We start from the raw sequence: 13,868 nt of genomic DNA, 5'->3' as shown, positions 1-13,868 counted from the left end.
GGACAGAGTCACCACCCTCTTTATGCACCCCATGCATGCTTCCTCTTTAAAATTCCATTTGGTATCGTTGTTTTACCTGTAGGCCAGTGCTCTCTACCAGATGTCAGCACCCCTTGTTAGTGGATGCTTTTCCCCACCGGAACAGCAGCATTGACTTGTTGGATGGGAAGCGCAAGTGAAGAACAAGCAAGGAAGTGCAGCTTCGTAACTTCATCTGTGAGCACCCTGCATCAGAGTGACATTTCCTGTGCTTTTTACTTGGCTGTGGTCAGCACCACCACAAAGCACATTCACAATATCAGCTGTGCTTTTCTGATTGCAAGGGAAACGCTGACATCCTGAGCTAAGAGATTTTTTTCTTTTCAGAAACAGCAGCATTAATAATCTATACCTTTTCGTAAACACATATGAGGAGTTCAATGATCTATGCAAAGGTTTTCACTTTGCCATGTTGTGCTTCAATTGAAGACTTATGTGCAAGTGTTGAATAAGCCTAAAAGGGCAAAAGCGTATGCCATTGGAATGATAAATTCTTGATTTGTGTTTACTCAGGCAGTAGATTCTTGTGACATGCATATGATGTTTTTCCCAGTAACCCATGCAGAATGCAGCTTTTCCCAAGGTACCGTCTTCAGTATGTTGCAAAACAATCTGCTTCAGGCTGCATCTACTGCACTCTCCAAGAGATATCCTACAAAGATTCTCCTTATGTTTGTCACTGGGGAAGGTCAGAGCGCCTTAGCAAACTAGGTCTGGTTGGAGAGCTGCAAAATGTCTATTTCTGGAGAGAGGTCTTTCCAAATCTGTGTGCTCAGTGGTTGAGATCGGTTCTTTGGTATTATTGGATAGTGCACAGAAGGTTTCAGCTAACAGACCTTTTCCCATTGCATAACTGGCAAACTGCTAATTCTTGGTACAGTTTTCAGGAGGGGGAGCCATAGAATTCAACAGCCAGGGCACTGCCAATCTGAACATCAGACTGATTCACCACTGGATATGTGCAGCACTCCTTTTAAGTTTTGCTTTCCATGTTACACATGGACTCCTGTGCATGCTCACTATGCACATATGTACATTTCTCTTTGCTAAACTGTACTCATCAACATTTTTAATAATATGCATGGCAAGCCTTCCTGACAAATGTGATAGACTGTAAAGAATCTGGCAGAAATCAATAAACATCAAGCAACAAAGAATTTAAATAGTAAATGATGACAGCTTCTGCAGGTTAAAAATCAATAGTACAATATTGAATATGTTCTTGGATGCCACAGTCAGGTCATGCTAGGCAGGTGTCCTCCCTTTGCTGAGACCTCTGAGGCACCTCTAGTGCAGCCAGAGGAAGGGAGATGCCAGCATGCATATGAAGAAGCCTGAGTGCTGTGTTTCTAGTTTGGGTGAGCCGTGCAGTTCTGATAAATTTCACTGAGATAAATGCTTTTTTAAAGTTCACTTATTTTGATTGCTGTAGGAATATATCTGTATGTGTTATCCTTTGTTGTCAGTATTGTAGCTATCAACCATCAGTGGGAAGCCATTCTGCTTTCTCCCACCCCCTTCTTTCAGTTTTTGAACTTGACTCTGTCAAACTGAAGAGTCCCAGCATTTTGCTGTCCCTTTTGCCTGGGGCGTTTAGTAATCAGAATTCTTAAAGCTCCCCCTGTTTAGGATCTCCTTCAGCCACGCCCTATTCCCGCATACTTTCTCCAGTGTAGTGTAAACTAACCAGTGTGTGGAATAGTAACGCGTCTGGAATTCACTGTTTTTGTGGGCAGATTAAACCTGCTGAAAGATGGACAGCGTGAGTGAATAATGTCAAATTTTTCCAAGTCTCTGATATTTGACGTTCCTAAACAAAACAATGAAAATAGCTCTAAAAATTATGTGTCCTCAAAGATCTATTAAAGCTATTATGTAGGACAGTTTTCTCTCAGATGTAAGAATCACTTTTGTCATGAGAAGTCATTCTGACTCATAGATTTTTCTTAAATTAAAATATAATTCTAAAGTACCTTCTATATATGTATACAGAATGTGCTCTTATTCTGGGTATGTAGTGCTTTCTTACATCCGTGACTTTCAGGTTGTGCCACAGTGTTTTTAAAACTAATACGCAATGTGCATGTGGGCTGCTTGTTTTCACAAAGAAACTTATTTTTCTTAGTGTGGAGATTTCATGTTAGATTTAAAACTAAACTTACATGTTGTCTTTGGCTTTGAGCCCTCTTACAGCTGCAAGTGCATTGATTTAATATGACAGCTAACCTGTCTGTCATGATAGCCCTCAGAAAAAATCCCTGCTCTGTTTTACAGTTATTTGGGAAGACAACTTCCCTGGAGTACTTAAGTGACATGGGGTTATGTGGGGACAACAGTAACTTATTTAGATTTTTCCTGTTCAGATGAAAGCCCATTCACTACTTCTGATTATTTTCTGGATCTGTAGGATTTGACTACTTTGCTCATATGTTTTAGTTCTGTAGAACTTCAAAAGGCAATAAAAGTAGGTTTTTAACATTTTTTTTTTTGTCTTTTAAGAGAATTGGAGGAAGTAGAAGATGGAATTGAAGGAAGATTTGATTTCCTATGCATGCATTTTTGAGCTTTTGGTAACAGCCCTCATTAGCTTTTCTGGCCAGTTTCACTAGAAAACAAAGGTCTCCAAAAAAAAGCCTTACAGGAAGATTTTGTCAGGATTTCCCTGTTTGATTTATGAAGAGGGAGAAATACAGGATACAACAAGATCAGCAAATAGAAATGCTTGTTGATTGTGTCTATTATAAATATAACAACATGAAAATCTGTTACATTGGGATCAGTGGTAGCTGCTTCTTGTTCAGGGTCTGTCCATTTCAATTTTATGGAAAATCAAGTCCGTAAAATTCGGTCACATTCCAGTGTTGGACTTCCGGAAATAATAATGAACAAAAGCAAACAAAAATACCCTCCCCAAAACTCCCAACAAAGAACCCACACACCTCCCTAAGCTCCAAAACTTTATCATATAAAAAATCATATAAATGTATTTTATAGGCTTATTCCATATTAAGCTGACTAAGCTAAGAATTATTGTATCTTAGGGCAAGTTGCTTCTGATTAATCATTATGAAGCTGGATAAAGGTTCATTACAAAAAATCAAAAAAAAATTCTTGCATTACGAGGAAGCAGTGCCAGAATTTGTCTAAGATCAGTTGCAGTAATTGTCCTGATTTTTGCATCATATCCAACAATCACAAGCCCATGGGTCAGTGAGACCAGTCAGCTGATCCCAGAGGAAGTTGTACTAGGAAAAAATATCATATGGGGGGAGGGTGGGGTGATACAGAAGAGTCAGCTTGGTCATCTTATCTTGCAAATGTGGGCTTTCTAGATCTGTTGCATGGTTTTTGGAGAAAGGTCAGAAGTCTTGTTCTCAACAGCAGCCTGCACTTACACCAGTTAGGCTAAGTCTTTAACTCATGGCAGTCCATTAAGTGGCCATTTCATTCAGTTTTATGTGTTCTGTAAAGGCTATAGGACTGGTGTGCAAGCACAGAGCTTCTTACAGCTTGAGGCTGTTAGGGTGTTTTAATGGCAATGCAAAACTCCAGTAGTTTTCCACTGGTCACTAATACTGAGTGTTGATGGTGTTCAGTACAATTTGAAGGGAGGGATGTTAAATAGGTTGTAGACAAGTATAGAAAGAAGGAACGTGTTCTGCTTGAATACGGACCTTACACCCATTTCTCTCCTTTTTTTTATGTTTTAGCCAATTCCAGTACCTTCCTTTTCAAATTATAATCACCCAGAATAGAGTTAAGGTCACTGGAAGGCTGGCAGTGTAAAATACTGAATAGGAAATGAAACGGCACATAGCCATGAAACAGCAAAAATCTGACAGACAATGTAGAAGTTTCTGAGAATGGTGTTTGAGGAAGGAAGCTTCCTGATAAAATGAGCTGAGTTGCACTTTAGATTTTAGTTTGTTTTGCTCTTTGTTAGTGAGGCTCTGCAACTGATAGCAGAAATCAAGATATTTAAATATGATTTGACTAATTTACTTACTGGCTTGATGTCCTTAATGTGTGATCTTTGTGTTTATAATGTATCCCTATGGGGAAACCGTCTGAAGCAGCTCATGTGGAGCTTAAATTAAGAACATGTAGAAGAATCCTTTCTTTTTACTGATGAAGTCTCTCCTGACTTAAAAGCTTATTCTTTAATATACTGGTTAATTTACTTAAGGGTTGACTTAGGAAAATGTCTAATACTTGGTGTCTTTCAAAGTACACAAATACTAATCTAAAAAATTAAAGAATTTGATAGCCATTTTACCTTTCATTGTATGTTTACATATTTGTGAGCTTGGAGTTGAGTATTTTTTCTGCCCTTTTCACTATCTAAATAATCAGAAGTTTATTTTTAACATAGAGAATTCTGTAAAGAAGCATATTAGATATGTTTCCCTGTGCTCTTTTTTAGTGAACTGACAAAAACAGTGGAGATTTCTGGGGACGGTGGACCCTTAGGAATACATGTAGTACCCTTTTTTTCATCATTGAGTGGAAGGTAAGGATTTTCTGCATTGCTTAGAAGTATATTAAAGAAAGGATTTCAGCTGTAGTTCTCTTAAAATACCTATGATTTAACCGTAAGGAAAATAAATGATCAAATGAAAGCTCATCTATGACACACCAAAATATATTCTAGTCTAAGTTACATATAAGACAATACCTGCCCGTATGTTCCTGTATGTCGTTTTAATTGCCTCTGGTTTTATTCTCTGAATGGTAAACTAGAGTCTCTGTAGAGCAATGTAATACTAAAGATGGAGGCCTAGAGGGTTAGTTGTTTTTTCCGGTGTCAGGTTGGTTTTGTGGGTGTGGGGTTTGAGTTTAGTTGGGGGGGGGGGGTGTTTCAGGGTGGAGGGAGGGGTTAGTTTCCTTTTTATTGTTTTGTTCCCATCCCCAGTTGAATTTCTCTGCATAGGCCCTTCCTTAGTGACATATCAAACAAGAAAAATAAAAAAACCCTTTTCTTGTCTGGTCGTGCCTTATATTTTTCAAGCCACCCTTCAGATCTGGTTGTATAGCATTTATAAAATGTGCACTATACCATGAACTTTTCTTTGTCACAATACAATTACTTTAATTATAAATGATTTAACATAGTCTGTTGAGATCACAAAAGCCTATTATAGCAGCATGCTCTTATTGATGCACTGTAGTTAAGACAGTGTCAGCATTTTCATTCTGTTTTTCAAGCTAGGTAACTCAGATGTTAAAATATAAAAAAATTCTAGGCTGAAATTTGACATGCAGAGCCTTAACCAGAGAGTTAATTTGACACTGGCAGCCCTGAATAAGAGATGGGAAATTGCCAGAGTAATAAATGACACTACCTGATAGCAAAATGGCTGCCTGTAACACAAAGACAATTATTGCAAAAGTAAAAATTGTCTAATTCTTAAGTGTTTTCTTTACTTGTCAACTTTCATGTAGAACAGAGAATGTGAAAGACTAAATTGTCTTGGAAAAGTCTGCTTGTGTAAATGTTTTCTTGGAAAGACCTGAGTTTGTAAGTAGACCCAAATTCATTCAAAACGTTTTCATTACCAAAAGGGAAAATGGACATCCACCTGCTGCCTGTAAAAGTGTCGTCACTGTCTGAAGAAGAAAGTTGGTCTTCAGTGGGAACTATAGGAAGTCTGAGTTGTGTCCTTGGCTGTACAGTCCACTTCTTTGTCTTGAAAGCCACTTGTGTCTGTTACCCCTTCATGAAATGCAGACAATAATAGATCTTTGTTATAGGTATGCCATAAAGGTTGTAGGACTTACGCTGTTACTTCACGATCATTAGGTAAAAATGTGGTGAAATTGCAAGCTATTACAATCAGTAATTATTGTGACTGCAATACAGTTCTGTACTGAAGTATCAGCATGTTAGGTGCAGCTTTTAAAGACCTCCATGAAGAAAAAATGGAGTTCCTTGGTCTACATTGCATGTGTGATAATATGTCCTTATTTGCAAGTGCTTTTGGGGATCCCCTGGAGCAAAGGGGTTTTTGACAGGTGGACTACTGGTTTAGACAGCTGTCTTGAAATTTTAATGGCCCTTGGCAGTAGCATACCAATATCTTTGTAAAAGCACTAGAGTGACTTAAATCACTTGTCCCTCTTATTTAATCAAGCCTGAGACTAGTGTATAAATTTTAACTCATCATAACAGGAAAAAGTACAGAAGAGCATCTTTTATTTCTGTTAATCACAAGATACAGTTTATGGGGGCACGCTGGCCATGACTAACTTGGTCTGGTATTTCAGTTGCAGCATTATCTTCTAACAAGGTAATGATGGCATTAGCCCAGTGCTGCTGCAGAGCAAGCTTTTTCTAGAGGTCATTAAATCATTGTATTTATTGAGAAAATCTTAGTTTCTGCAGGAACTACAAAACTAATGGAAATAATTTCTCCCCTTTCTTTTGCACTTAGATATCATTAAAAAGAGAAATTAAAATTTAATGGTGTATTAAAATAATGCTAAAATTGAGTCTGTGGGAAAAAGTAAGGGAGTAATGAATTTAAGCTGCCACAGCACATGTAACTCAAGCCACTTGCACACTCGAGTTTCAGATAAGTGGGCAATCCTATTGCAGTATATGGATGCAGTATCTAAGTACCCCAGGATTAGTGAGCATCTGACTTAATTTGTAGTTTCTTTTATTTCTCTACTTTTATTGGTTTGCATCTTAACATGATTATTTTTTATTAGTTCTATAGTAAATATATAGTATTTATAGTATTAGTATAGTATTAGTATAGAATTTACAGTATATAGTATATATAGTATTAGTTCTATAGGTAATAGTTTTATTATATATTTTATTAGGGTTTCGGTGGCTGATTGCCCCTAGTTGAATGTTTGTCGTCAATAGAGCTGTGTCCCCTTACCACCACTTCCCCTTTGAATCCTTGAGTGAAGGGTAACACTGATTGCACGAGAATCTTTGTGTGATAGATTAAATCTTTTTATTGTGTTAGATGTTTTGGAGAAGTAATAGTCAATAGGAACAAAGTTTTTATTTAAAGTACATTGATATGATATAAATTTTTAAATCTCCATGCAGTAAATCTAAAATCAGGTTCACAGTGAACGTAATAGCATTGTTTGAAATAGTTAATGGCGTGCTGTGAATCTGTTGAATAGACTTAAATATGAGGGATAGTCATGAATCTGAGAAAAAAAAAATACAAGACTTCCATTTTGTGGTTGGAATGCTGGCATGTTGGAAATTGCACATTAATATCTTATGGAGTACAACCAGTAGAAAATGGTCTCTAAAGGTCATCTGCCTTCAATGCTGATGTGGTATGGAAATTTAGTGGGTAAAACTTGATTATAAAAGGTCTCCACAAACATGTAGTTGTCAGGTATTTTGGACATTATGCTGGTATCTTTGGGTAAATCTATGTTGAGTTGTAGTCTGCAGTCCAGCGATGCTCCAGGTAGGACAGAACTAGACTAGTGTTCCCAGCAGTTAGCCATGCTGGAATTTTGCACCACCCATACGTGTTTTCTTACCACATTATCAGTAGTTTCTGTGCTGCACCTCAGCTTTTAAATTGCAAGTAACTTGGTAACAAACAGCATAGATTTTGATGTTTTGCTGCTCTCCTGCTCCATGAATAAATAGTATTGTTGTCATGTATCAAAACAAGGGACTTTGGCAACTAGAAAGTTTCATTTGTAGAAATAGCGTTTGGCTTGTTTTTTTGGGTTTGTTTTTTTTTTTTTTTCCTAATGCCTGTTCAGTTTACTGTAGTTGAGTTAGAAAATTACTTTTTATCTGTTTGTGCTTTTCTTTGGAGCATTTTAATTTTTCTTAGTCGCAGAAAAATATTGTTTAAACTACATTCAAATTTTTAACTGGATAGGGAGATTTAGGTGTTTTCTTCTGTTTATCCAAGTATGACTTAGGGGATTGTGGTTCCGCAAGTTCTAGCAAGCAGCATAGCATTAGTGTCCAGCAATTTTTCTTGGTGTTTCTTGAAATCCCCTGCCTTTTAGATAAAGAGCAAGCTGGAAATCATTTCTCTAGGCTAAACCCTTCATAGTGGTCTACTCTGTCTCATCTGATACATGGTAGAGATTAAGATCTGTTTTTAGTTGCTATAGATTCATATCATCAGAATAAGGATAGGTTTCACTTTTTTTTTGGTGTCTTTTAGGATGCTGGGACTCTTCATCCGCGGTATTGAAGAAAACAGCAGATCCAGGCGTGATGGTCTGTTCCATGAAAATGAATGCATTGTGAAGATTAACCATGTGGACCTTACAGATAAAACCTTTGCACAGTAAGTGCTAGTTTGCGGATACTTTTAACTAGCCAGGATTTTATACAGTGCTGTGTTTATTAAGTGATTCATGCAAAGGGATTAGTATTTATTTCAGATAAAATGCCTGTAAAATTGATACCTGGCAGAGACTTTGTAATTTTCTTTCTGAAACCTTCAAATAATGTGAAATCTGAGGAGAAGAATCTGCTTGGAGTCTTAGTGAACTTATTGTGCTTACTTAATTTAAATAGCTTTAAATTCTTAATAGTTATCTTCACTTTCTGATTCTTCTGTTATCTCTTTCCATTATTTTTTTTTGTAATTTTTTCCTCATAAGACTTTCAGAATGAGTCAACATTGCAGTGTGGTTTTTATGAGCTTTTGCAAATGAAATAAGATCTATTTTGGGTTTATTTTTTTGGTGCTGCAGCTTACTGAGCATTTAATTTTTTAAAAATTCTACTACTGTCAAACTGTGCTTAGTTGAGCTAAATGGGAAGTCTCGCCTCTTATGACTTATTACAAATCTGTTGACATTTATTCTCTATCTCAAATGAAGTAACAGGTTGTTTTGATAGGCTGTGAATTAATGTGACATTGTCACACAAAAGAATAGCCTCTCAAATTTCACAGATATTTGCTGTAGTAATTAAACAGTAATTTGTTTTTACTTTTAATCCATATGTTTAGACAGCTGAGTGATTGTTTATAATATAACAAAAATCTATTGAGATGTCAAGGGAGTTGAAGCTTAACTTTCTAAACAGTTCAAGGTTTCCAGACTAAAATCCAATAAGTAATTTCACTGTTAGGGATAAATATTTGCAAAACAGGTTTTCATAAATCCAGCATAGTTCCGTAGTGTGGGTATTTACCTTGTTTTTGAGGCTGTGCTTTTTGCTCCTTAACAGCTTTTTAAGTTACTGCTTTCTGCATATTTGGTGGTAAACATATCCTGCTGCCATACAGTACATGCCATTCTCTTCCACCCATGAAAGTTCCTACATGAGATACCAACTTTATCAGAACATAAATGTTAGTATATGAAAATGTTTGTTGCCTCACCTGTGCCGTTTTGTAATGAAGTTGTATCCTTCTCAAGTGAGATTTTGCCTGAATCAAAGCCTCTCTTTTCAAAATTGTATGTAATCTTTCTTTTACAAATCTGTGGTCTCCTTTGTGTTCTCTTCAGGATGTATCCAGCTCTCCAGAGACTTTATGCCCATGGAAATATATATCTGGAGTGAAGGATTCCACATATTTTTCTATAAGGTTACTAGATTTTGGGACAGTTAAAAATACTGCACTGAACTTTCCAGTTCTCCATCACGTATTTCCTTCAAAATGAGAAATGCAGTTTTCTCCAAGTTGCAAAGTTTCGGGAGTTGGAAAAGATATTTACAAAGACGGTTGCTAGTTTAGAGAGGCTGGTCTTGTTAGACAATCTCTCTCTGTGATGGGGAGAGTGAGAGAAGTAACTAAAATGTGATTCAGATCAGAATGTAATCTAATTGGTCTAAATCACCTTACGTTACAGTTACAAGGAGCGGTTGCAGTGGTGTTGGATCTGAGGAGAAAAACTGTGGGCAGTGAGGACTCCACATCGTTTAGGGGCTGGGAGGAGTATTTTGGACAAGCTTTAGCCTGGTTCCATGTGCTGTAACATTGTTCTGCTGAATTTGCCAGAACAGCCTTCTGGCATCATCCGTCTTCCTTGGCTGTTGAGAATGGCTAAGAATGCAGCTTTCCAGGTTGAAACTCTCAGCGGATATGTCTTTTAGTTTTCATCTGGCATGACATACCTGTACTAACCTGACAGAAGTCCAAGTCACAGAAATGCAGTAATTGTAATGGATGTGATGAGTATTGTCCCAGTGATTGTTGACCCAGAAGCATCATCAGATTCTCCTCTGAGAGGAAAATCTGTTTGCTAGCTTCAAATTGACATTTCACCGTAACCCTTGTAAAAGCTGTTTTAACACTTAGCAGAGACTGTTACATCCTGTCTCTTTCCATTTTCAGCAGAGACTTTCTAGTATTGCTCCTGATGATTGCTGCTTCTGCAACTGTAATAGCAGCCTACTTTCTGTATTCCCATGTTTATAATAGTTTTATTTATTGGGACTCTTGGTCTGCTTTTTCATTTGCTGTTAATCCATTCAATTACATTCTGTTGTGTTGCAGAGTTTCTAGCACTTCTTTTAATTGACTCCCTTACTTCTTTTAAAGTATGCATTTGGGGTCTCAAGAAATGTAAATTCCTCCATACATTATTTTTTCTCTTTGAAGTGCAGCCAGTTATTTTGCCCCTCAAGGGCTTTCCCACAGGATGTCTGGCGTTATTTACACTATTTTTTGTTTGAAGATCGTCTTATATTTTCTCTTTCATATATTTAAAATATTCATCTCTTGAAACTGAGTTATTAAATTACCTTGCAACATATGACCAAGTGGCTACTTGCAAGGATGAAGATGGGGTGTGAAAGAAACCCAATTATGACTTTACATCCTTATGCTGGGAGCATGCCATGGTTTCTACTATCAGAGTAAGGTCTGTCCTTGGAAACACTCGTAGGCCACAGATGAGAGTGTCACCTATAACCTCTGAGGGACAGTGGTGTTTACAGATCTGAAACATAATCCTTGAGGGTGATGCTGAAAGAATACCTTCCTTACAGCACTCTCCGTGCTATCTTTCTTTTCCAAGTTTGAGGTTTTTCTTCTGGAAGCTTCCTGTCAATTAATTATTCTGACTCTTGGTGCCCATACACTCAGTGTAGACAAGATGGTACTTTCCCACAGCAGTATCCATTGGGACTGCCCCCTGACTTCAGTATCTTCATGCTGCAAAAAACCCTCTTGAAACAAACCCTTCCTTCCACTGTGTATAACTGCAAGGTGGAAGTACCATGTGGCTTCATTCACATGGGAAAGCAATAGGTGTGTATTCAAGATGTTAACATTTCCAGTGGCTTCCTTTCTGTATCAGTGTAAAAAACTATTTTGGAAGTACATTCAAGTTTAGCTCCTGTTGCATAACTGAGTGTAAATCTATAGCAAAGAGTTCAGTAAAATATTGACTTTGACTGACAGACATGCTGCAGAAAGGTGGGAGAAATGTAAATTGTTTTCAAAAGGACACCATGATTTATTTAAAAATTAATGTGGCCACTACTTCCCCTCTTGACCTAGTTCTGCTAAGCAGAAGTTCTTGATTTTTCATTCTCGAAATGTGCTTCAGCTACTACTTCTGTTTGTACTTCAGTTGTCTTATGCAATATGGAAGAAAATCAGTGCACTTCATCAAAGGTGGAAGAGGAGAGCATAGAGAGAGAGAAGCCTCCTTTATTCCTTTAGAATCCAGGGTTTGTAAAATGTCTCGATTATCCAGACCTATTGGTTACTCAAAATCCAGGGAAAGCTTTATGAACAGTTGCTTTGGTCAACTTGTCTTGATGCCTTGAAATGCATGGGAACCTGAAGTCTGTATTGTTACTACGTTGACAGTTCAAGGGAAGTAGTTTCATTAAATGCTCTGAGACGGTTTCTGATGTTGCAATTGAGCACACCTATAAAGGCGTTTATTAAGTCTATATACCCACCTTAGGAAGAGGTTACTGCTTGGAAGATGTGAGTAATAAATATTTATTTATTTATTTATCTGTTTATGTGGAACCACACAAATAGTTGCACCTTTTTGGGCACCAGGTTTTTTAATGATATTTATATATCCCATACCATCATCCTTTTGTATTGCAACATTTGCAGTCACAATATTTCTTCTGAAATATATCCCATATATCCCATACCCTCATCCTTTTTTACTGCTGTAGAATCAGCCGATAGTTGCATTAGGTGAAAATGAAAAGATTAAGAGATCTAAGGGTCAGTGAGGTTGTAGTTGGAATAAGTGGAGTCTTGAGCTTGCTTAGAGTAGTTGTATCCACCAGAGCAATTGGTCATAAGTGCTCAGTGTGCTTTTATGCCAACAAGAAAATATGTAACAGACAAACACTTGAAAAAAGTAGCAACCTATGACTTCAGGAGTCTTTTGGTGAGCTTTTGCCATCAGAACTTCCATTCCTCATGTTCCGCATGAAGAATTGTGTTCATTAGTTTATTCTGGCTGATGTCAGGAATTCTGACAGATGTTCTTTTCCTACTTGAAAAGTAAAGGAGTTTAGAAATAACTTCAAACTCTGCCCAGATTTTCCAGTTTGTGATGTGAATTTTCATACCTTTCATTTAAAGGGCTCAGGACATCTTCCGTCAGGCAATGAAGTTTCCAAGTGTCATCTTGGAAATCCTTCCTTCGTATAATCGAGAACAATATGAGAAGTGTGCTATTGCTCCTCTTTGTTTTCTGGATAATGAAGAAGGAGTTGCAAAAACAAAGATTCCACCTCCTGTTCATCCTAAACCTGCTCTAAAAACAGTTAATCTTTCTGGAACAAGCAGCTTTGAGGCAGGTGTACAGGCAGCACTACAAGCTAAGAGCCCCAACCTCCCACGTCTGGGTAGAAAGTCATCTTCTCCCTCCCTGTCTCCACTTATGGGCTTTGGCAATAAAAAAAATGCAAAGAAAATAAAGATTGACCTGAAAAAAGGTAAGACTTTGGAGATGATATGCTTGATTCTGTATCATGTTTTCTATAGTGAGATTATATATATATATATATATATGATTTAACTAAATATATATGATTTAACTATTATATACATGATTTAACTAAACTAGTGACATTAGAAGTATAAGCAAGTTATTTGCAGTTGAAAAGTTCCAAAACATCCAAAAGATAGAGGTCTGTTAACAGTGAAGTTCTCACCAGTCAGCTTTCTGATAAATTTTGGGTGCATGTTCACAAGAACTATTGATTTTAGAACATCTGATACGGGTGATGTGGAAGGTCTTTCATTAGCAACATGCAGTATTAAGAGATCCTTAGACTTTTCATAAGTACAGAATGAAAATGTGAACTGGCTGCTGCTGATGTGTTATTTTTCTTCATATCTGCTGATTGACCACGGCACTGTTACAACGTGCTTTTAAAGATCTGTTTAAAAATACATTCTGCTCTGTTTCATGTTACCCAAGGAGCTGACTACAGATTTACCTGTCTTTCCCTTTTTTCTGCACTTTCTTCCCATCTGTATTTATCAGCTGTCAGCAGGCTGAATTGTACGTTTATGTCTTTAATTGCTGCTCAGTGCAGATGTCTTCTTTTGCGCGGAGTACCAAGTTTATGCACATGTAGTAAAATGTGCTCAAGCAGATCCCAATTAGCATTTATATTTTCTGTTTAATTTTTGTCTCTGATTTGGCTGAGACTTAAATTTGATGCCAGAAGTGGCCCTTTTAAAAACTGTCTGTAACTTTATGCTTTTAACATGTAATGAATGTAATCAAGCTGTCATTTCTTAATTTTTTGTTATTTTTTAACTTAAATCACTCATTTTTACTTCTGAACTCTTCAGCTTTGTGTTAACAAAACCTGCTTCAGTATTCTCTGTATTTTAGATGTAATGCTTTTGATTTTGTAACAGTAATTTATA

The 13,868-nt window shown here is 37.0% G+C and overlaps 1 protein-coding gene across 3 annotated transcripts in view; it reads left to right on the top strand.

The window, feature by feature from the left end:
• The window catches only part of PARD3B (par-3 family cell polarity regulator beta), a 424,254-nt gene that overhangs the window by 193,816 nt on the left and 216,570 nt on the right, over positions 1–13,868 (top strand). For all 3 annotated transcript variants that reach the window (XM_057411714.1, XM_057411715.1, XM_057411713.1), the window contains exons 6-8: positions 4,463–4,549; positions 8,208–8,333; positions 12,567–12,922. In XM_057411714.1, the coding sequence (XP_057267697.1) occupies positions 4,463–4,549; positions 8,208–8,333; positions 12,567–12,922 (569 nt within the window). The remainder of the gene's footprint in view (positions 1–4,462; positions 4,550–8,207; positions 8,334–12,566; positions 12,923–13,868) is intronic.

Source organism: Pezoporus wallicus, unplaced genomic scaffold (assembly GCF_028554395.1).
Source record: "Pezoporus wallicus isolate ANWC-B61680 ecotype Strahan unplaced genomic scaffold, APGP_CSIRO_Pwel_v1 contig_6732, whole genome shotgun sequence".
NCBI lineage: Eukaryota > Metazoa > Chordata > Aves > Psittaciformes > Psittacidae > Pezoporus > Pezoporus wallicus.
Note: the sequence above shows the minus strand (reverse complement) of the source record. Positions and strands in the feature narration are given on the sequence as shown.